At 34.4% G+C, this 20,019-nt stretch overlaps 1 protein-coding gene across 1 annotated transcript in view; it reads right to left on the bottom strand.

Moving 5' to 3' along the window:
- Nucleotides 1-20,019, bottom strand: part of LOC145245780 (beta-sarcoglycan-like) — a 44,110-nt gene that overhangs the window by 12,619 nt on the left and 11,472 nt on the right. The window contains exons 2-4 of the mRNA XM_080107397.1: nt 11,812-12,021; nt 6,255-6,440; nt 1,918-1,948 (exon numbers count right to left, since the gene is read on the bottom strand). Coding sequence (XP_079963523.1) covers nt 1,918-1,948; nt 6,255-6,440; nt 11,812-12,021 — 427 coding nt within the window. The remainder of the gene's footprint in view (nt 1-1,917; nt 1,949-6,254; nt 6,441-11,811; nt 12,022-20,019) is intronic.

Below are 20,019 nucleotides of genomic sequence, written 5' to 3'. Positions count from 1 at the left end.
GTCCAACGTAAACAAGTTCTTATTGAACTGTCCTCGTAAATAATCTGATTATACAAAATTTTCACCGCAAACGATTACTACACTATGACGACAATACACACATTAACCCTTATCCTCGAGTGACCTCTGGGCCTTGATATGTGGTAACACCTTTGTAAGGATATCCAATAGCAATATATTATAAGAACTGACCGTTTCTCCATAAAATAGTTCCCAATCAAACGAACTTCAGTTCTTTATCTTGAATTCAAAGTGTAAACATTTCACTGTATGTGTACCTTACCTCCATTTTGAAGCATTTCTTTCATTTACTTTTTTAATTATCATCTCAGTCGTGCTCAACATATTATTCCAAACCTGGAATTGAAGTCAACTTTTAAAAAAACTTTTTTAAATGTAATATTATTACATTTCCGATCTCTATCAGAAATCTGATTTTTTACCAGAGAGAAAATATCGTCTTCACACATACAAAAAACTATATCAATTTGGAATTCTGGAGGCTGAAGGTTCAATCCTCGGTGTGGGCGACCGAAAAATGCATTTGCAAATTACTTAGGACCTCTATCCAGTCATGGCTGATGGAACAAGAGCACGCTACCCCCGTGAAGTAAATAAAGGGTTCCACTCGAAATTCCGTCCAAGTTCGACAGAAACATTCCCGAGTTCGACAAGATACACCTGAAGAAGGTCGGAGATTATATCAACCGAAACGTTGAAAACAGTAGTCCGATGAATAATAATACTAAAAAAAAATCATGGTTATCATTTACAATTTTCAAACTGATTTCTTGATTTTTATTACTACAATCATTTCAACCGTTTTGACTAGCCTTCTTCATGTGCATTATAAAACTAAGAAACTATTTTATGACCGAGATGATGAAGATATTGGTTAAGACAATTTAAAAAGTTTTGATTCAAGCTAATGCACCAAAGTCATATGGATATATTTTTTATTTTTGAAATCGCAACTTTATAACATGTAAAAATCGATAGAACATTAACTCTATAATAATATATACAAAATCTGCAAGAATTAAACTATCATATTTAAGCGTACTTTATCACCAGGCTTTACTGGGCATTTGTGCTAGCTTAGATAAATACGTTTGCAGTTTTAACAAAAAAGCTACAATAATATCAGAGCAGCATCTCCATTTACACTGAACATCTACAGAATGCCAACATCAATATATTACATATGAATGAGTCCCCTGTAGAATTTCCACAGGCCCTGCTAGTGTGTAATGAATGCGGATATTCTCCTTTGTTGTTTAAAAATATAAAATTCAAGGGAAATAACTCTTGATATGATTTATCTGCAAGGGTATTTCCACTCTAACAATTTTGTTATTCGGAATAAGTATTTCCAGAAAGTAAAATATATTCATGCTAATAACATAATGGAAAGAAAACAAAATATACTAGTCTAAATCTAGTATCGATATGTGAGATGAGTTGCTATTTGTCTGAGTTTGTAAATCCAGCAAGATAACTTTATATGTAAAGTAGGCTCCCACCTCTGTCCCATCACCGCAATGTTGCATCCCTGTGGCTGTTTTACAATTTTAATGGAATGTCCTCTGATGAACTCATTGAACTCGTGTCCCTTTGATGTACATATCCCCAACAAACCCGTTTAGCAACAAAATTACATCCCTCCACTGTTGAGGTCTTTAAATGTCAGAAAACTTTCTGCTCTAATAGCTTCCCCTCCCCCGCCCCCCAAAAGCTAAACTTTGGAATTCTCATCCTGCTACCTGTTTCCCTGACCATACTGATATGCAGAAGTTCAAATGTAACATAAACCAACATCTTGTTAATTTTTCTTAGGCATGGTCCCAAATATGCCTTGTTTGGATTGACCATGAGTAAAAAAAAAAAAAAAAAAAAGGTGGAATGTAACATACTTACTGTATGCTCCTTGGTTTGTTCCCATATGAATCTAAAAGTATAACAATTATCAGTCATTAAAAAACAAGACAAAATAAATGATGTGGAATAGAAAAGCCTAAGAAATAAAAACAAAAACGGATATTCATCATCATCATTATCATCATCATCGCCAATGTCAGTTTTACATGCTGGCATGCATTGAGCGACTTTAAGAAATTGACTTTCCAGCTAACCTAGAAAGCCATTCTTAACATGGGGAAGGGGGTCGGGAAACATCGTATTTTGAATTAATCATCTTCCAGCTGATTACATAACGTTGGAAGATGCTGATGCACAGTTGCTGGAGATTGGCTCGTAAACTGGATAAGTACCAATATGTTACGAGGTGCCTTCAATAAGTTTCGAGACTTTTTTTGTAAGGGTACTTTTATTGATAGTACTGGCATGAAACTCTAGTCCCCTTTGAAGTAATCTCCTCCAGCTGCAATGCACTTGTTGTACGGTTCCAACAACATCTGGAAGGCCCTATGAAAGTTCTCTGGTGTGAGCATGTCAATGACTTTCATCACAGCCTCTTTCATCTTCTCAATTGTCTCATAATGACAGCCTCTTAAGTTTTCCTTGAACTTAGGGAATAACCAAAAATCACAGGGAGCAAGGTCTGAATTAAAGAAAGAGTGAGGAACTGTCTTGATGCTCATCTTGGTCAAATAGTCTCTAACAAGTTGTGGACTGATGCATTCGCACAAATCTTCTGCATTTTCAGTTCCTCACAAATAATTGTGTGTGCAGTTCCCACACTGACATCAAACTGTTCACTTATTGTTTCTATAAAAACACAACGGTCCTTATCCATGAAATTCTTTATTTGGCCAATCAACTCTTGCGTTTTAACTTCCTTACTCTTCTCACACCTCTCATCATCCCTCACAGACTCCCTGCCTTTCTTGAATCTCTTATGCCACTCAAAAACTGATGCTCGATTCATGCAAGATGGCCCAAAAGCAGTTTGAAGCATTCCATATGTTTCTGTGGCATTTTCCCCAAGTGTTAAACAGAATTTTCTTGCATATCGTTCTTCCAAAATGTCCTCATTGTATTTTTTAAATTCACCAGCTGTGAAAATCAGGCTTTAGTAAGGGTGTATTCCAATTCCTGCTGTAGCTGTTCATTTGGACCTGAAATCATAAAAATTGGTCCATCATATCATAAGATATATAGCAATAAAGTATTGAATTTTCAAAGGTCTACAACAATTAAAAATGTCTGCACAAAAGAAGTCTGGAAACGTATTAAAGGTACCTCATACTTTTTTTAGATTTAGCAATCTATTCCTCAATGCATACATTGAGCACAAATCGTGACTATTTTTAAAACATCTGTATCAGATCTTCATCCAAAGATATGCACAATATTGAATATATGTTACATAGTTCTGAACGTGTGACGTTAATCACGAGACTATCTTTCTTTACAGGTTCGTTTTTTCATCCCCTTATTTGAAATGTCATCAAAAAATACAAAACAATGTTCGTTGATCTAGCTCAAATTTAAGTTCTGCCAAATCATCATGATGCTAAATTTTTAAACTTTTATTTTTCATCTAATCTATAAATCTATCTTGTCAGATTTTCAAAGTACAATCCGTTTGACCACTTGATTTAAACTGGCTTTTTTTTATGACGTTATGACTCAAATATAATTTTGTTCACTTCTGTTTCTTTTCAATAATAAATACGTCGCCTAAGAAATTTGTTAGATTGGGGTAATTTTTCGTTCATGACCTAAACAGAACCAACGACTTACGAAATTACATTAATTACACAAACACATTTTAAATAAGACATAAACAGTGGTTTCATCAGAGTAGTGTAAAAACAAAAACAAGTGAATTACTCTCTATATAAATAATGTTGTTAATGTGCGTTTCTTGCTTCTACATAGCTTACACAACTTCCATTAATCCATTAGTTATGGAAATCTGAAAGGAAATAGTGGAATGTACCAATGGCAAACAGGCATATATTTATTTTTAACTAGCATAGCTACCCGGTGTTGTCCCAATCTGGCTCCAAATCATCTCCTTGAAAGTTATCAGCTACTTTTGTCGACATTGCAAAAAATTGTGTTCTGACAATCTTCGGTCTTCTTTTTTTAGCAACACATCATCAGCCAATGAGCATAAAAAAAAAATTCAAACTTATTTTGGAGTTCATCCTTCACTCCATTTCCTGCTAAATTCTTTTCCAGGTACAAATATTTTAGCCAATTCCATTTAGATGTAATTAGCATTTTGTGTGTTATTTCCTTTAAAGCACAGGCTCTTAATGCTCTCACTATAGATTTTTTTTGTCAGTGTTCTGCACATTAACTGACCCGCATAACCTCTGCAATCAACTTTTATAGCGTCATAGTGGACCTTCCATCCATTTTCTAGACATTGTTTGACCAGTTCCTAGTATTTTGCCCATTTTCTCTCTTTAATTTATGTAATTGATCTCTATCTATCTATCTATCTATCTATCTCTATATATATATATAGTAATTTATAAAATATATATGGCGATTAAGCTACACTGAATATTCTGCGTTTGATCCAACTATAGGATTCGTCAGGCTTATGCGCATAAGCCTGACGAATCCTATAGTTGGATCAAACGCAGAATATTCAGTGTAGCTTAATCGCCATATATATTTTATAAATTACTAACTAGCTCTACCTACGTATTGAGCACTTTTGAAGTAAATACTTTAAGTTTACGCATAAATCTATACTTTCGTATATTAAATTTATGTGAATAAATAAAGTAGTTATATATATATATATATATATATATATATATATATATATATATTAAGAGAATTATAGACAAAACAGAATAAAATATATATTGGTGTATATTTATTTATTTGTCGGTTCAATATGTCTGTCTTATGTATTTTAACATTGCCTTCCTAATCTAACCCTAGGCTGGTTGTCATATTCCCCATATATGTAATCTAGCTCCTTCATCCTCTTTTGATGAGAAGCATTTGGCTTCGAAATGCCAAACCATAAAATAGAATTTATAACCCCTATTTACATTCTTGTTTCCCATATACACTAATATATATTTTCTTTTGTTTTCTCATATATATATATATATATATATATATATATATATATATATATATATATATATATATATATATATGAGAGGGGATTAAAGAAATATTGACACTTCTTTAAATGGGGACTTATCAAGATATAAAAAGCTCAACATGTGGGGTGGAGTATAATATATAAAGTGAATTATGTGTAATTCATCTAAAGTTTCGATCCTATATCTGTATTTTAGGCCATCATCTTGTATTCTTCCTTCTATTAGTTGAAAACTTTATTAAAATTAATGAACGAACACAAAATATTCGTATCATTAATTTATTCAATCATGCAAACCAATCTTTTTGACTGGATCGGTTAGTTGTATTATGAACTCTGAAGTACTTTCCATTCTTTTTTCTAGACAGTCTCTGATACTGAACTGAAGTCGTGGACAGGTTTCTGTAGGCCACGGCTGCTGAACACACCAACAGAACAATTAACTATTGACTATTTCAAAAGTTCTTTAGCTTCGAGGTAGGATATGTGTATCTGAATAACTCAAATATTCTGCTGGACGTTAATTCAAAGACTTGCATCCAATGTTACTGAATATTCTTTATTCTCTAACCATTTTAAGGTCAACAACAGGAAATAACTTGTCGATATCATGTTATGGTGTAATTTGTTTCACTGCAGTAGATTAATGGAGTTCATCAAGGTAAACATCTGTTACCTGGGTGGATTATAATTTATTCTCAGGATCTGGCCTTCCTGCGAATGACCTATAAAATCATACGCTATTTCCTGAAGTAAAGAAATTTTCTGAGTCTCAAATAGATCGATCTTCAGACACATCCTCCCCTCCTCCTTTAAAATATTCACAGCAAAAACTCGTCTCGCTACAACCACTATCAAAATTTCCCTTACTCTTTATCTGTGCCTAAAGCTACACAAAAATTATATGAGCAAAGTTTCTGTTCTAGAACTGCCCGCATGTGGAACTCTATATCATGGGGCTGCTCCTCAGCTGACTATAGCATGATCGTTTTCAAGTCCAACATAAACAAATTCTTGTTAAACCATCCTTCTGAATAATCGATTTGTGTCCAATTATCTATAATCACAGAGTTGTCTCACCTGACACTTTTTAACCCTTATTTTCGAGTGGCTTTAAAACCTTGATAAGCGGTGAATCCCTAATAAAAAAATCTTACATACTTCAGTTGTTTCTAACTCTTCCCAGAATTAACAGGTGTAAATTTTTTCTTACCGTATTTTGGTCAGTTGAAAAAACAAGTCCCTTGCGAGCTCTGCTGCCAAGTTGTCCATTGATCAAGGTTATATTAGGTAGTGTGCTGTCTTTGAGGAATCGCAGCAGAGTACCACCAAGAATGAATTCCAGAGACTGAAGACCGAATGGGGTGAGTTGGAGAACTGCCATCAACAGACTAGTTATCTGCAAGAAAATAATCATGTTATTAACATACAAAATAGATTTTTATAACTGAAAAATTGCAAGAAAATAACTATATTGTTGACATTCAAAATAGATTTTTATAATTTGAAAAATTGCAAGAAAATAATGATATTGTTAACATTCAAAATAGATTTTTATAATTTGAAAAATTGCAAGAAAATAATGATATTGTTGACATTTAAAATAGATTTTTATAATTTGAAAAATTGCAAGAAAATAATGATATTGTTGACATTCGAAATAGATTTTTATAATTTGAAAAATTGCAAGAAAATAATGATATTGTTAACATTCAAAATAGATTTTTATAATTTGAAAAATTGCAAGAAAATAATGATATTGTTGACATTCAAAACAGATTTTTATAATTTCAAAAATTGCAAGAAAATAATGATATTGTTGACATTCAAAACAGATTTTTATAATTTGAAAAATTGCAAGAAAATAATGATATTCTTAACATTCAAAATAGATTTTTATAATTTGAAAAATTGCAAGAAAATAATGATATTGTTAACATTCAAAATAGATTTTTATAATTTGAAAAATTGCAAGAAAATAATGATATTGTTGACATTCGAAATAGATTTTTATAATTTGAAAAATTGCAAGAAAATAATGATATTCTTAACATTCAAAATAGATTTTTATAATTTGAAAAATTGCAAGAAAATAATGATATTGTTAACATTCAAAATAGATTTTTATAATTTGAAAAATTGCAAGAAAATAATGATATTGTTAACATTCAAAATAGATTTTTACAATTTGAAAAATGCAAAAAATAAAGACGACACACATTATCAACTTTATTAAATCTTTTTATGTGTAGATTAGGGATGGGACAATTCCAATACTTTTCCGATTCCGATACAATTACACATTTTGTTTTAAATTCCTTGTTCTGATACAATTACTAATTGCTTTGGTTATAGAGTTCCTTTCTTTTTTTTTTTTTTTTGATTACTGTAAAAATCCCGAGTAATATGTGCATATATTTTCGCAAGTACATTTGGGACGTGGAGGGTCGTACATTATACAAACAGATCTTTTTCATCATTCAATAAACTTATTGTGAGATTTTCATCTATATTTCTCACTTTGCCATTTTTTATTTTTTTTATTACATTTTCACTCCAAACAAGGCACATTGCCACTTTGGTGTAGGGGGCTACTATCAGGACCAGCAACTACTGGGGCATTATATTGGGATTTGCGCAGCAAGATGTCGGTTCACGTTACACTTGAACTTCTGCATGTCAGTACAGTTAAGGAAGCAGGAACTTGGAATGGAATTCCAGAGTCTAGCGGTTCTGGGGAAAAAACTACTAGAGTAGAAAGATCTTTTACATCTAGGGATCTCTACTGTGTGGGGGTGGGATTTAGCTGCCTGTCGGGTTTGTCGAGGGTGTCTACGTCGTGGGGGCACAAGTGTCTGCAGTTCGTCAAAGCATTCACCATTAAAATACTTGTAGAACAGGGAGAGGGATGCAACGTTTCGTCGATGGGACAGAGGCTGAAGCTTAGATGCCAGTTCAGGGCCTATCAGATTGGCGACTCTTTTTTTAACCTTGTCTAGGAGCGAGAGACTAGTAGCAGATGCACCAGCCCAAATGTGACAACAATACTCCATACATGGGCGAATGGTGGCCTTATAGAGGTACAGGATACTTTCAGGTGTCAGTAGTTTTCTAGCATGGTAGAGAGAGCCTAACTTTTTCGCAGCAACCCTGGCAATGTTTTCAATATAATTGTTCCAACTCATGTTTCCTGTGAACGTTAGGCCAAGCAGTTTAAAAGATGTACTCTCAGACAGGGAGTCACTGGCCATTGCTATTGGTGGCAGAGAAGGTTTCTTGTAATTATTGAAGGAAACCAGTTTAGTCTTGGCAGCATTGAATGTGACCATCCATTTATGTCCCCATTCCACTACAGATTGGAGGTAATTCTCTAGCCTTTCTGCCATTTCTTTAGATATGTGTTCATTTTTTTTCCTATCATGCCTGTTATAGAGTGTGGTGTCATCAGCATATATACCCATCTCAGAGGCAGTTTTGTCGGGGAGGTCATTAATAAATATTAGGAACAATAGAGGTCCAAGGATAGACCTCTGAGGCACTCCCGCATTTATATCACACTGTTTAGATGTACGACCGTCAAGGACAACCTGGATTTTTCTCTTATCTAAGAAAGATTTAATTATGTTAAGTATTCTACCAGTGATACCGTATGATTTAATTTTCCTGAGGAGACCCTTGTGCCATACCCTGTCAAAAGCCTTAGATATATCTAGAGCTACCGCTCTGCTCTCCCCCGCTTTGTCCAGTGAATGGTATATAAGTTCAGATATTACAGTGAGGATGTCTGCTGTGGAACGGGCTTGTCTAAATCCATATTGTTTGTCAGTCAGAAGTTTAGCATCTGTAAGGTGCCGGACTAGAGCATGGTTAATTATGGTCTCAAATATTTTGGCAAAAAGTGGGAGGAGGCTAATGGGGCGATAATTTGATGGGTCAGGTCTTTCGCCAGAATTCTTGAATATTGGTACCACAGAAGCAGTTTTCCAACAGCCCGGAAAGCATGATTCATTAAGGCATTTGTTGTAGAGTTTAGAGAGAACTGGAGCTACTTCGGCTGAGCTCAGGTCCACATGCTTTTGAAGTGTCAAGATTTTTTATGATAGCATGTACCTGAGCAGGTGTGATTTTTAGATCGTCTAGCATGGCGTCTGTCCACAAAGGAAAGTCAGGCAGGGGGTGGTTGGTAGGGTCCAGTGTGGAGTTCGAGGCAAACCGGCTGGCAAGCATATTAGCCTCATCGGTTGCTGAGCAAACAACCTCGTGATTGTTGGTTAGCGGGGGAATTGTTAATTGCCCATTATTTACTACACTGTTGTAGATTTTCCAGAAGTCACGATTTCCTAATTTTTGTGCTTCGATGCATTTTTTAGTGGTTTCAGTAAATTCTCTCTTAGCTGTCGCTATTTCTTTCTTAAAGTTACTTCTAGCTTCTGTATACTTCTGTCTGTTTGAACTGGACTTATGTCGGTTAAATCTGCGATATGCATGCTGCCTTTGAGCAATGGCAGTTGCGCAAGTCGAAGTAAACCATTGGGGAGAGTGGGGCTTGCTATAAAATTTCCGCATGGGAACATGTGCTTCCATTGCTGTTTTGAACCATTCAGTGGTCTCATTTGCACACTGTTCAGCATGAAGAGAAAAAATATTTCCCCGTGGGGCATCTCTGATAAGATCTCTGATGGCTTCCCAGTCAGCCTTTTTATAATATCTCGTTGTTTCGAGCACTGGCTCTTCAGTTTTGGGTCTAGAATTTAGGGTGATTTCTACCATTATCACTGCATGGTCAGCGTTCCCGAGTGGGCTGTCAGCATTTGTTGTACAATCCTCGGGAACTGTAGTCAGAAACAGATCTAGAAGTGATGCTTGTTGTTCTTGCTGGTCAGGTTGGAAACGTAACCATTTGTGATAGGGAGTGAGATATAGCAAAACTATGTGTTGTGCTGCCTGCTGCATCTGTGTGAGTAGAGAATCCAAGCCAGTTTTTGTGGTGAACATTAAAGTCACCAAATACATGTACTTGTGCGCTAGTGTTGAGGGAGAGTGCTGTGTCTATGCTGTCAGAGACTTTGTTTATTATGGTGCAGTCCTGGGTCGAGGGAGAGTGGTAGAGAAAATAAAAGTAGCTAATGTTGTGTTGTATGTTTAGTCTAAAGCACATAAAGGCTTGATCGTCCGTTTCTAGGTTTGTTTCTCTAGTCAGGGGGAGGGTGTTACAAATGTAGGCTCCAAGTGCGTGCATATGTTTGTCAGAGTCCTTACGGCAGAGTGGGAGATAGCCAGGCATGTTAAAGTAGTTAGAGGGATGGAGGAGTGTAGGTTAGTCTCGCTTAGTGCTAAGATATCCGGAATATTTGTTAGGAGAAATGCTTCAACATCAGCTAAATTAGTTCTAAGCCCACGGATGTTAGTGAATGCAAGCCTCAAGGGAGGAGACGAGTTGGATTTGTTTGTCCCTAGGCCTGGTTTAAGCTTCTTTTTTTATTGTACTGTCATCATGTTTTTAAAGAGTTTCAGTTAGGTAAGGGGGAGCTGAACAAGAGGTTATGCAGGGTATCAGACATGCAACACAAGTAGACCATTAGCTGACCTTTCTTCAACTAGGACTGTGGCCTCAGGAAAGCCTTAATGACTGCCTAAAAATATGAATTCCGACTAACGAAATAATTGGTTCTCTTTACCTCCAAGATGGCTGCCTATGTCTAACCTGCATGCAAAATAGGGGAAAAGAAAGGAAGATTTTATTCTTTTCTCCCAAGCTAAAACAATACTGTAAACTCTAAATCCAAATGAAACTTTACTGTATTTGAAAATAGTAAATAACCCCGACCCTTGAAAGCTAACAATCTGCCTCCCCCTCTAGCTGCCACTAAAACCCTACATTATACATACGCCTTAGTAGTGGAATCCTTAACCTCAAGCTCCTAACTTTCACATACTAACCGCCTAACAGTCTTCACTAAACATCTATATATCTACTTGTGCAATTTTACCTGTGCTATTTTTACCATACCATTTCTTCTGGTTCCAAAAAAAGTTCTGATTTTTCCAATTCCTGACTCCAATTCTGAGTAATCGTCGCAATACTATTCGAGATGCATTATGATGTATTATAATATTTTTCTGTTCCTGATAAGACATTTCCTGTAATGACACTAACGTTTGTTTTCTCAACTTTTTTGTGTAAAACAACACTAAAAACATTTTTATAATTTAGAATGTAGCTTAAAACTATTTAAAAGGTTTATCTACTATTTAACTGCTCATAAGCAAATACATATGGCAAACATATCAATAAAGCAGTATCAGATCTATAAAGAGCTATGCTTTTCTTCTGTATGAAGATATCACCTCACTTGAGCATGGTCTCTGATTAGTTGATTTAATCACGTGGTTACCAAATATAAAAGGCACAATATGATGTATAACTCTCTCTTTATTCAGATGATTAGCGAGGGGGGGGGTCGTAAAATATGCTTAAATATATTTTAATTCATGCAGATTTCGTATTTATTGTTACAGAGCCAATTTTCTATTGAATATTATATTGTACCTAATATTTTCGGGGGCGCTGGCTCCTCAATCCCACTTTCTAACCATTGTGTCACATCTTCCTGCCATGGGAGGGAGATAAATCAGCAGATGAAAGTGGGCTATACTATATCCCTTTCTCATTCCTCAAGGAGTTGCTGGAGACTCTCATGCCAGCCATTATTGTAAAGGACAATGTTTTTAATTGTGAAATATGAACTAAAATAATTCTTTAGGATTACCGTAATATTTGCAACAGCGACAATCAGAAGAAAGGCAACAAAGCAATAGAGTAGATTCTTCTTGCGGCCACGAATACCAGTCTTATGCAAATATTCCTCGTTTATTTGGATATAACCTGCCCGGAAGTTGGTTCGGTGCTCATTGTTGATGTGCTGTTTCCGTTGGGACTTTTCCAGCATTGACAAGCTTTGACTGGATGAGTGGTTCTGCTGAAATTTAAAAATAAAAAAATAAAAGAGAAATAAATAAAAATTGTTTTCTACAGAATGTCCTTCTTTCTCCAAAATAAAAACAATAAGTAAAAAAAAAACATGGAAAAATTGAATATTTATCTTAGACTAGTAGGACCTGAGGAAATTCCACAGCAGCATCTTTCATATGTAATAATATTATTACTAGGCATTCTGTGGACGTTCAGTATGAAAGGAGACCTTGCGATATTATTGTAGCCCTTTTGTTAAAACTGTAAAATTATTTATCTAAGTGATCTGGTTAATGTAATGTAAGAATATATCTGGTTATTACAGTTTATTTCCAATATCCTTATAGGAGTCTGTGACATATTTCCATTGTATGGACGCATGGCGTGAATGGAAACCCCATGATATCATTATACATCTTTAGACAGAACAGATTCTACCCCTGGATCCTAGTCAGAAAACCAAAAAGGTATATTTTAGTTTCACATACGGTCCAAAAGCGACATCATTTATTTTAATTTTTTTTTTTTTTTTTTACATTGCACCTTCAGTGATTGGGAGATCTTATTTATTAAAAAGGAGGATTGAAACTAATAACATACTAGGAACATTAAGTTAGCATAACTATATGCTAATTTAATGTTCGTAGTAGGTTATCACCTATTCTCTTTTTTAAGAAATAGGATCTCTTGATCGAATAATTTATAATCTGGAAACTGTGACACATGTACATATGTTAAAGTTGCTACGGCATTAATATATAATTTTTTTTATTAAAACGCATTAGAATATTTTTAAATTTTCGCCCCAAAACTGATTAAAATGCTTGCCGCATGTCTGAATACCTGTTATGTAAAATTTCACATTTTAGACCCAAAATTGGCTGAGTAGTTTGCTAGACACCGCAAAGGTCAAATCTTTTAAACTTTGATCCCCTTGGCAGCCAAATTATTGACCCAAACTGTTTAAAAAGCTTGCCCTATCTCTGAATACACTTTATGTAAAATTTCAAATGTTTAGACCAGAAACTGGCTGAGTAACTTGGTAGAGATCGCAGAGGTCATTTTTTTTTTAAACCATGACCCCAATTTTGATCCCTTAACATTTATTGTTTTAGGCTCAAATCAAATTAAAAAGTTTGACCCATATTCAAGTAACGTATATTTAAAAGTTCAAGTGTTTAGACCCAAAACTGGCGAAGCAGTTTAGTAGAGTTTTCACAGGTCAAATCGTTGAACTTTGACCCATTGACAGCCAAATTTCTGGCTGAAAACAGATTAAAAAGATTTTCCCAAATCTCAATAGCTCTTATATTAAATTTCGAGTCTGTAGACCGAAAATTGACAGAGTAGTTTGGTAGGGAAATGTACACACACAGACTCATATACACACACACAGAGACAATTTCACTTATAGATATATACTTTCACTTTAATGTAATTCTAATTTATCTAGCGATGGAAGGGTAGGGGCACCTGGGCTTGCCAGGTCGTAAAATATACTTAAATATAATTTGTTATAAGGACTCAGGATGGAGTCCTTTATCGTAACAGTGTGAGTCGGCATCTACCAGTTCATAGTCGGGATCTATCAATTTTTAAGACCGAAGTTGCAGGTGCAGGAATCTCTAGAAGTCGAACTGTGGGACCGTTAAAGGTAAATCTAACCAGATCCCTGATTAACAGAAGGTTTTCACCAAATCACATCCTCACATATATAAAATAAAAACATGAATAACTCCGGAAAATAACGACACTCGACAAAGAACTCGAGATCGCTGTATTGATATGAAATAACAGCATTTATTTACATGTTAGAAAAATATTAATTTAAATTGTTTCAACGTTAGTTTTTTTTTTTTTTTTTTGTAACGAGTGTTCATTATGCAAACTTAACTAAATGAGGATCTTGTGAAAATGGCATGAAGTTTGAGATTACTGATTTTTATGAACCAAGTGACACACGTAGTGTTAATGTGGTTGTTTTCTAAGAGGAAGTCACTAAACCGTGTGTGTGTGTGTGTGTGTGTGTGTGTGTGTGTGTGTGTTCATGTTCATTGCATAAGAAAACAGTTGTTTGAAAAAAAAACATTGTTAAAAAAAGCTTTAAATTACCGTTCGATGTGTTAACTTTCCATGGTGAGAACTTAAGGTTCATGTGCTTATTGGCATGCAAATTCAAGACAGGGAACTATACCACCTTCCAAGGGTGGAGTTATTTTAGATCCAGTCTCAGAGAAGACAAGAAAAGAAACATGAACAAAACTAAACTGATTTGATTTTAGCAGGCGAATCCTTATATAGAGACATCCTCAAACATTCCAGTCTGTTTGGTGTATCACTACGCGTTTAACGCAACGTTGTTCCTTTATTGCATGTGTGCAGATGGGCAAATTGCAACATTGTGTGCTTGTGCATTCTAATTAATGTGGGCGTTGAAAACGGTGATTGCTATGAAAATATTTTTGTCGAAGATTTGTTCCAGCCGTATGTAGCAGTCACTACAATATTAATGCATGCAGATTTTGTATTTATTATTACAGAGCCAATTCTTTATTGAATATTATATTGTACCTAATATAGTGGTTATTTCAAAAGTTTAAAAAAAAAATGACTTTGGTGCCATCAGCTAGAATCAAAACATTTAGTGCTTTAGCCGCGTTCTCTACCGATATACCTATCAAGAGACAGGTAAGAAAAAATTTTAATTAAGCAATTTGAAGAAATGAATAGCAACTTGGGCATGCGCAGAAAGAAATAAAAATATATTGGCAAGTTGAAATGAACATTGTATATTTCAACTTGCCAATATATGTACGCATTATTCATCCAGCCAAACAAAGATTTTACTCGTTATAAACCATTAGGTACAGGCAGAAATGGCCGAATAAAGGTAGGGGGACCTAGTTTTGAAAGCCAATTTATCATAATTTTTTTGTAGGTTTCTGATTACTTTTTGATTGGATTTTAAAGATTAAACTTAATTTCCAAAAGCAAAAAAATATTTGTACACGTGAAAAAAAAAGTTATGAAAAATGTTTTCATGGCGAGCTAACCAATTCAGCTAAATTTTGAAATTAAATAAATTCATTGTAAAAATCTTTTAAAAGATAAATATTAGTTTTCTGGGTCTATTTCAAAGATAATTAGTAAAGTCCTAAGACATTGAATTAAATGAAAATAAAAATAAAAACACCTTGTTTGTAAAAAAAATAGCTTAATTAGCCTAAAAAAGCAAGGGATTCTGCACTTCGCAAAATCGCAACAAACGGAAGTTTTGTAAGCACGGATTATATGGAAGCCCAAAATTTCAGCCAGTCAAAAGGCTGGCTAAAAATGACGTCATGTAATAAAAAGTAGGTAGGGGTGCTAGTTTTTTTTCTTTTCTTTTTTTTTTCCAGATGTGCATCCGTACATTCCTATCCTGAAGTTTGTATCATTTTTACCATTTTTTAATTTAATTATTTTTCTATGTTCCTGTTTTTAAATTATTTTTTTTTTAATTATTGTTCAAGATCATATAAAAATTATGTTACGCCAAAAGTTTTACATTCATGCAAGGAAAATATTAAAATCTTACATATAAAAATTATGCGAAAACTGTAATTTAAAAAAAAAAAAGTAGAAATATTTTTTGCTATTATAATTTTTTTTGTGTAAAAATATTAAATAAACAATGCTTAATTCAATGATAATATCAGTAGTTCGAGAAATTAATTTTTCTTCAAGTTATATCGAATTCATTAATACAGACTTTAAGGGCTTTTTTCGTAATGTTCCTGTAAAAATCTATTATCTTTTTTAATTGTTATAATTTGCGATGTTTTATTTTCATAAAAAGGCAAAAATAAATTCATTCATTTTTTTTATTTTACTACAGAAAACCATAATTAAAGTTATGGTTTTCTGTAGGTCCCCCTACCTTTATTCGGCCATTTCTGCCTGTACCTAAAGGTATTTTTGTTTAAACAAAATAATACATTTCCACTAACTTTTAAATTAAAATAATGAGTTCAATATATTTCGTGATCATCATTTGATAAATACTGAAAATTTCATTAAAATTGGTTAATTTTCTGATTTTTAGTGAATTTTTAAGTAAAGGAGGAGTCAAAATGTCATTCATTTTGCACGTACCTATAAACTATCCTTGGTGTATGATTACTTTTTCCTGTTAATTTCGGTGTTATGTGACCAGTAGTTTAAGAATTTATCAGTTAAATATTTATACGCAGACAGACAAATACATGCACACATCTACTTTTTTTTTATTATTTATATAGGTTTATTTATTTATTATATCATGTGTTTATGCATATTTTTTTTCTTTTTGTCAGCCAGATGTAAGGGAAGTAATTTTAAAATAGAAGATAGGAGTTAGGTAGAGTTACTCGCCCTTGATAAATATTAATTCCTTAAATTATTATTTCTCTCTCTCTCTCTCTCTCTCTCTCTCTCTCTCTCTCTCTCTCTCTCTCTCTCTCTCCATTTTTGTTTCTATTTTCATTTTACATATTATTATTTAACTTCTTTTTAATTATTTATTTAATTATCTTACATACGGTATTCTGGCATCAAATGCAAGTGATGTATTTTTGTTTAACATAATTATACATTTTTAGGTCACTTAAATTACTTTATCCTCGACTTTATTTCAAGAATTAAATATGTTTTATACCTATGGTCGAAACTCAGTGACCACATTTACAGAGAAATAACACCCGGAATATGCAACTGAAAAAAAAAAACTTTTTTTTTTTTTCAATATGATACTCAAAATCGAAAATGTAAATATACAAAAAAAAAAACAAAAAAAAAATGGCTTAAAAGCTTTAAATAAATTAGCAGTTTTAATTTTTTTTTTTTTTTCATAAATCTATATCTAAGAATTGGCAATGCTAAACCAAAGGAACTCATACTCTCACATCTGTACCCCCTCCCCTTATAAATATGTTCACTCTATTTTTTGCAATTAGTTATAAATATTAATGTAAGTGTTCTGTCTGGCCTTTGGGCTAAGATCCAGGTACTGTATCTGTTCTAATAGCTAAGTTAATTTGTCCTTAGTCAATATAGGGGAAACCCTTCTATACTAAGGCAATTTGTATTTTTGAAACTGCCAGAGTGACCCATTTTGGGGAGCTGGTTCCCACCTTACACGCACACACACATTAAAAACGACCTTGTGTCACATTTTGTTTTCATAGGGAAGCAACTAAATACAATCATGAACATATTTAAACATCCATATTTCATAACTATGAAAGCGCATACAGCATACTCACAGCAATACCACATATATTATATATATATATATATATATATATATATATATATATATATATATATATATATATATATATATATATATACTCGGGTTTTTTTATATTCAAAAGTAATGGACTAATGAATTCAACGAGGTTGTTAGATAGTGCTCAATAAAAAGAGCTGATAATACTTGTTTATTGTTATATAAACATGCTCACATCCCGCTGCTACAAATAGCCACTTGTTTCAATCAAACAACAGATATCATCAGGCAGCGACTTGACTATTCAAAAGTTCAATGAATAACTTCACTGTAACTGTAATAACTTAGGTTATTCATTGAACTTTTGAATAGTCAAGTCGCTGCCTGATGATATCTGTTGTTTGATTGAAACAAGTGGCTATTTGTAGCAGCGGGATGTGAGCATGTTTATATAACAATAAACAAGTATATATATATATATATATATATATATATATATATTAGGAGAGAGTTAAAGAAGTATTAAAAGTTTCTTCACAAGTGGATCTATCTATCTATTGGCACAGTTATTAGTCTTTCTCTACATAGGAACCACCCAGAGTTATGCATTTCTCCCATCGTTTGATGCAGGTCTGGAGACCGTTCTTATAGAACACCCCAGGTTGATCCTCCAACCACAACGTAACTTCAGAAATCAAGATTGCATCATATGGGAAACGCTTTCCTTTCAAAAACAACTTCATGTCTGGGAAGAGGTGAAATTCAGAGGGTACAAGGTCAGGAGAGTAGGGAGGATGAGGAAGGATTTCATAACCACATGCCCGTGCTTCTGATCTGGCGACATGTGAGTTGTGGACCGGAGCGTTGTCCTGGATGAAGAGGATACCTTTGCTGATCTTGCCCCACCTCTTGATTTTGATAGCGTCCCTTAATTTCCTAAAAAGTTAAGCATAATAGGCTCCTGTAATTGTGGTACCCTTTGCCAGGAAATCAGTCATCACTACTCCGTCCTGGTCCCAGAAGACTATGAGCATGACCTTGCCAGCAGAGGGCTGCACCTTTGCCTTCTTTGGAGGTGGTGAGTTTAAGTGCTTCTACTGCATTGACTGGGCTTTGGTCTCTGGATCATAGTGATGGGGCCAGGTTTCATCCTGTGCAATCAGTCTTTTGAAAAACTTTGACTCATCTTTTTGGCACATCTCCAAATTCATCCTCGCTTCTGGAATGGTCTGAGCAACCTGGGAATCCATCTGGCAGACACCTTATGCAAATGATCATGAATGATAGTTTCCACAGACCCTGTACTAATCTTGACATCTTGGACTATTTGGCAAATAGTAATGCGCCGATCTTCCAAAATGGCAGCCTCAACTTGATGGACAGATGTCTCATCAATGGCAGAAGGGGGGGGAGGCGACCATGTCTGGGAGCTGTTTCCACAAACTTCCGGCCATGTTTGAATTCACAATGCCAGCGTTTTACAAGGTCATATGATGGGGCATTATCACCATAAGTTTCTTTCATTTCATCAAAAGTCTCCTGTGGTGTGCGTCCTTTCGAATACAAAAACTGGATCACTGCTCGACATTCAACAGGCTCCATTTCACACCTGACTCAGTTCAAACACCTGTAAAACAGAAACCACAATTAGTTCAGAGCTGTAATTTGCCACATAACCCGTATAGATATAAATCATTGCACATGCACAATTTCAGCTAGATCAGACAACTGGAAGTGGGTCAGGGGCATTACTTATTGCACGCTCCTCGCAGATATAATAATGAAAATTATAGACAAGACAAAGCTATATATTGATTCATATAGATTTATTTGTCGATGTAATAAGGAAAGTATTAGGCTTCGAAATACCTGGGTATAAAGAGCATATAACACCTTCCCCAATTATTGCTTTTCCTTATTACATCAACAAATAAATCTTTGTATACCAATATATGGCTTTATCTTGTCAATAATTGCTATTATATATATATATATATATATATATATATATATATATATATATATTGTTATATAATTATAGGGAAAGTTTAAAGTTTTATAGAATATTTAAAAGTCGAGTACGCATCATCCGTATTTGTTATTTTACGCTTGTTTTGTTTTGTAACTTGTCAGCGAGGAAGTTTGAAAGTGAGGGAATAACGAGATATACAGAGAGAAGAGAGAGTAGGGAAATACAGAGAGAAAGAGGGTGGGGAAGTACAGAGAGAGAGAGAGAGAGAGAGAGAGAGAAGAAGTAGACATGAACAGAAAGGTTGGTCAGCCCCAACTATAAATAACTACGGCGATAATTCACCTTTGCTGACATCGCAGTAAACACACCCAGGATAAGGCCCCTCTCCTCTCCTCTGCCACGCGCAGTGGAGGAACAGGAAACGGATCTTTTGGAGCCCTCTTCCTCTTTTGGGGTCCGACCAGTGACGGAGCTAGATACATGCTGCGTGGCTCTCACCAAATGAAGGAAACTACGAGAATTTTCTGTGGATGATACTTATGCGATAGCAACACAAAAGAAGAATTATGGCCGAAATGAGAAACGAACAAAACAAGACAATATACCAAACGCGCATATCGGCAAACAGTAAGCAACCATTTTGCTATTTTCTCTCTCTCTCTCTCTCTCTCCTTTACCCTCATCTGTCCACGCTGAATATTAACCATTGAACTTGATATAATGGACATTTTCTTTGCTTTATAATATATGGATGATGTTTTCTACTCGACTCCATTAATTACATA

This window comes from Euprymna scolopes, chromosome 23 (genome assembly GCF_053919585.1).
Source record: "Euprymna scolopes isolate OS-2025 chromosome 23, ASM5391958v1, whole genome shotgun sequence".
NCBI lineage: Eukaryota > Metazoa > Mollusca > Cephalopoda > Sepiida > Sepiolidae > Euprymna > Euprymna scolopes.
The sequence above is the reverse complement of the archived record's forward strand: the minus strand, read 5'-3'. Positions and strand labels throughout refer to the sequence as shown.